This window comes from Physeter macrocephalus, chromosome 9, assembly GCF_002837175.3.
Source record: "Physeter macrocephalus isolate SW-GA chromosome 9, ASM283717v5, whole genome shotgun sequence".
Taxonomy (NCBI): domain Eukaryota; kingdom Metazoa; phylum Chordata; class Mammalia; order Artiodactyla; family Physeteridae; genus Physeter; species Physeter macrocephalus.
In genome coordinates this window covers 75,301,540-75,304,621 of record NC_041222.1, presented here as the reverse complement: position 1 = coordinate 75,304,621, position 3,082 = coordinate 75,301,540, and the positions used below count along the sequence as shown (strand labels likewise).

The following is a 3,082-nucleotide window of genomic DNA, read 5'->3' as shown; positions in this document are numbered from 1 at the left end:
ATCCTCTGCGGAAATCTCTCCGCTTTGCCCTCCGCACCCCGCCGCTGCGCTCTCCTCCGAGGCTCCGGAGCTTCCCCCTCCGCCACCCACAGTCTCCGCCCGCGAAGGGGCTTCTAGTGTGTGGGAACCTTTCCTCCTTCACGGCTCCCTCCCACTGGTGCAGGTCCCGTCCCTATTCTTTGTCTCTGTTTATTCTTTTTTCTTTTGCCTACCCAGGTACGTGGGGGGTTTCTTGCCTTTTGTGAGGTCTGAGGTCTTCTGCCAGCGTTCGGTGGGTGTTCTATAGGAGAAGTTCCACGTGTAGCTGTATTTCTGATGTATCTGTGAGGAGGAAGGTGATCTCCGCGTCTTACTCTTCCGCCATCTTGCCTGCTAATCGAGAAGGATAATTTTTTAAATTGTGATATTTCAAAAGCTGATCTTGTGCTCAATGGAAAAAATGTAGATTGGAAGTTATCATTTTGTCTCAATATGCTTAACTTTATGTTTATTCATTAATGAGCTATATACATTATGATAAAAATGCTAGGTTAAAAATACTAAATAATACTTATAGAATGAAAATTGAATGAGTATAGTCAATTCTGTATTCTTGTTTTTTTTTATAAAAGATGATTCAGAGTGCAGTTCAGCCAACATATTCATTCATTCAACAGAAATTTTTTTATAGCCTTTTGATCTGTTCAGCCATTTCTCCCATCCCCCACCTCTAGCAATCACCAATCAGTTCTCTATCCATTCTGTGCATGTTTGTTTTTTGTTTTTGTGTTTTTTTAGATTCCACATTTAAGAGAGATTGTATGTCTTTCTCTGATTTATTTCACTTAACATAATGGACCTTGAGGTCCTTCCATGTTGTCACAAGTGACAAGATTTCATTCTTTTTAATGGCCAAATAATATTCCATTGGCAAGAGTTCATTCTTTTTTAATGGCCATATAATATTCCATTGTGTATATATATATATATACACCACACTTTCTTTATCCATGCATCCATTGATGAACACTTAGGTTGTTTCCATATCTTGGCAATTGTGAATTGTGTTTCAATGAACATGGGGGTGCATATATCTTTTTGAGTTAGTGTTTTTGTTTTCTTTGGATATATACCCAGAAGTGGAATTGCTGGATCATATGGTAGTTCTATTTTTAATTTTTTGAGGAATCTCCATACTGTTTTCCATAGTGGCTGCATCAGTTAACATTCTCACCAGCAGTGCATAAGGGTTCCCTTTTCTCCACATCCTTGGCAACACTTTCTATCTTGTCTTTTTGATAATAGTCATTCTAACAAGTGTGAGGTGATACCTCATTTTGGTTTTGATTTGCATTTCCCTGATGATTAGTGATGTTGAGCATCTTTTCACATGCCTGTTGACCGTCTATATGTCTTCACTGGATAAATGTCTATTCAGATCTTCTGCCCATTTTTAAGTGGATTGTTTGGTTTTGTGCTATTGAGTTGTATGAATTTGTTATATATTTTGGGTATTAACCCCCGAGATATATGATTTTCAAATATTTTCTCTCATTAAGTAGGTTGCCTTTTTATTTTGTTGATGGTTTATTCTGCTGTGCAGAATCTTTTTAGTTTGATATAGTCCCATTTGTTTGTTTTTGCTTTTTTTTTTTTGACACATTGTCTTATTTTATTCAAATAGCAGTCTGCTCACACATGGTCCGAAAACACCCAAATAACAAAGCAAAGATTGGTCTTCAAACATTATAGCCAATGATGCCACACTTGCCTATGATCTCGCCAACATAAAACCACATCCACACCTCAGTGGCCACCAAACCATTCAGTAGAGCTTCCTTAACTGTAAGCTGTTTGAAGCTACCAGTTTGAGCACTATTGATAATTTTTTTCAAGCTCTGGATATCTGTAGGGATCTCAGCAGGGGTTAGAGGAACCAGCTCAACCTTGACATAGTGCCAAAATGTGGCCAATCGAGGCTTTGAGTAAGTCACAGCAGCGCTGACCAGTGCCGGGGTCTTCTCCGCAAGGTTACGGACAAACTGGGCCATGGTTCTAGGATGGAAAGCCCGTCGCAACGACTTGTTTTTGCTTTTGTTGCTTTTACTTTTGGTGTCAGATTCAAAAATTATTACCAAGACTTATATTAAAGAGCTTACATCCTATGCTTTCTTCTAGGAGTTTTGTGGTTCTATATTCAAGTCTTTAATCAATTTTGAGTTGATTTTTGTGTGAGATGTAAAATAGTGATCCAGTTTCATTGTTTTGCCTGTGGCAAGAGAATTCCCGACAACATTTGTTGAAGAGACTAACACCATTTATTGAAGAGACTGTCCTTTCCCCATTGTATATTTTTGGGTCCTTTGTCATAAATTAATTGACCATATATGGGTGGATTTATTTCTGGGCTGTCTCTTCTGTTCCATTGATCTATGTGTCTGTTTTTATGCCAATACCATATTGTTTTAATTATTATAGCTTTGTAATAGAGTTTTAAATCAGGGAGCATGATACCTCCAGCTTTGTTCTTCTTTCTCAAGATTTTTTTTGCTATTTGGGGTCTGTTGTGGCACGATACAAATTTTAGGATTAAACATTTTCTGTGAAAAACACCATTGGAATTTTGATAGGGATTTTATTGAATGTAGATTGCTTTGGGTAATATGGACATTTTAATAATATTAATTTTTCCAATCTATGAGCACAGAATATCTTCCCATTTATTTGTATCACCTTCAGTTTCTTTCCTTAACGTCATGTAGTTTATAGTATACAAGTCTTTCACCTCCTTGGTTAAATTTATTCCTAGGTATTTTATTCTTTTTGATGCAATTGTAAATGGGATTGTTTTCTTAATATCTATTTCTTTTTTATTTTTTTAAAGGGAACGCTATTTATTTATTTATTATTATTATTTTTTGGCTGTGTTGGGTCTTCGTTTCTGTGCGAGGGCTTTCTCTAGTTGCGGTGAATGGGGGCCATTCTTCATCGCGGTGCGCAGCCTCTCACTGTCGTGGCCTCTCTTGTTGCGGAGCACAAGCTCCAGATGCACAGGCTCAGTAGTTGTGGCTCACGGGCCTAGTTGCTCCGCGGCATGTGGGAT

General features: G+C 37.9%; 2 protein-coding genes across 2 annotated transcripts in view; one reads left to right on the top strand and one right to left on the bottom strand.

The window, feature by feature from the left end:
- Positions 1-3,082, top strand: part of LOC102973958 (FERM domain-containing protein 3) — a 272,509-nt gene that overhangs the window by 203,615 nt on the left and 65,812 nt on the right. The window lies entirely within an intron of this gene.
- On the bottom strand, positions 1,711-2,030 carry LOC102973684 (ATP synthase subunit g, mitochondrial-like). The gene has a single exon (XM_055087258.1). It carries the CDS (start codon positions 2,028-2,030, stop codon positions 1,719-1,721), a length of 312 nt encoding a protein of 103 aa, XP_054943233.1. The 3' UTR covers positions 1,711-1,718.

What these genes read in the sequence shown, in the direction of transcription:
- LOC102973684 (XM_055087258.1), bottom strand. Translation starts at nt 2,030, where the DNA reads ATGGCCCAGTTTGTCCGTAACCTTGCGGAGAAGACCCCGGCACTGGTC.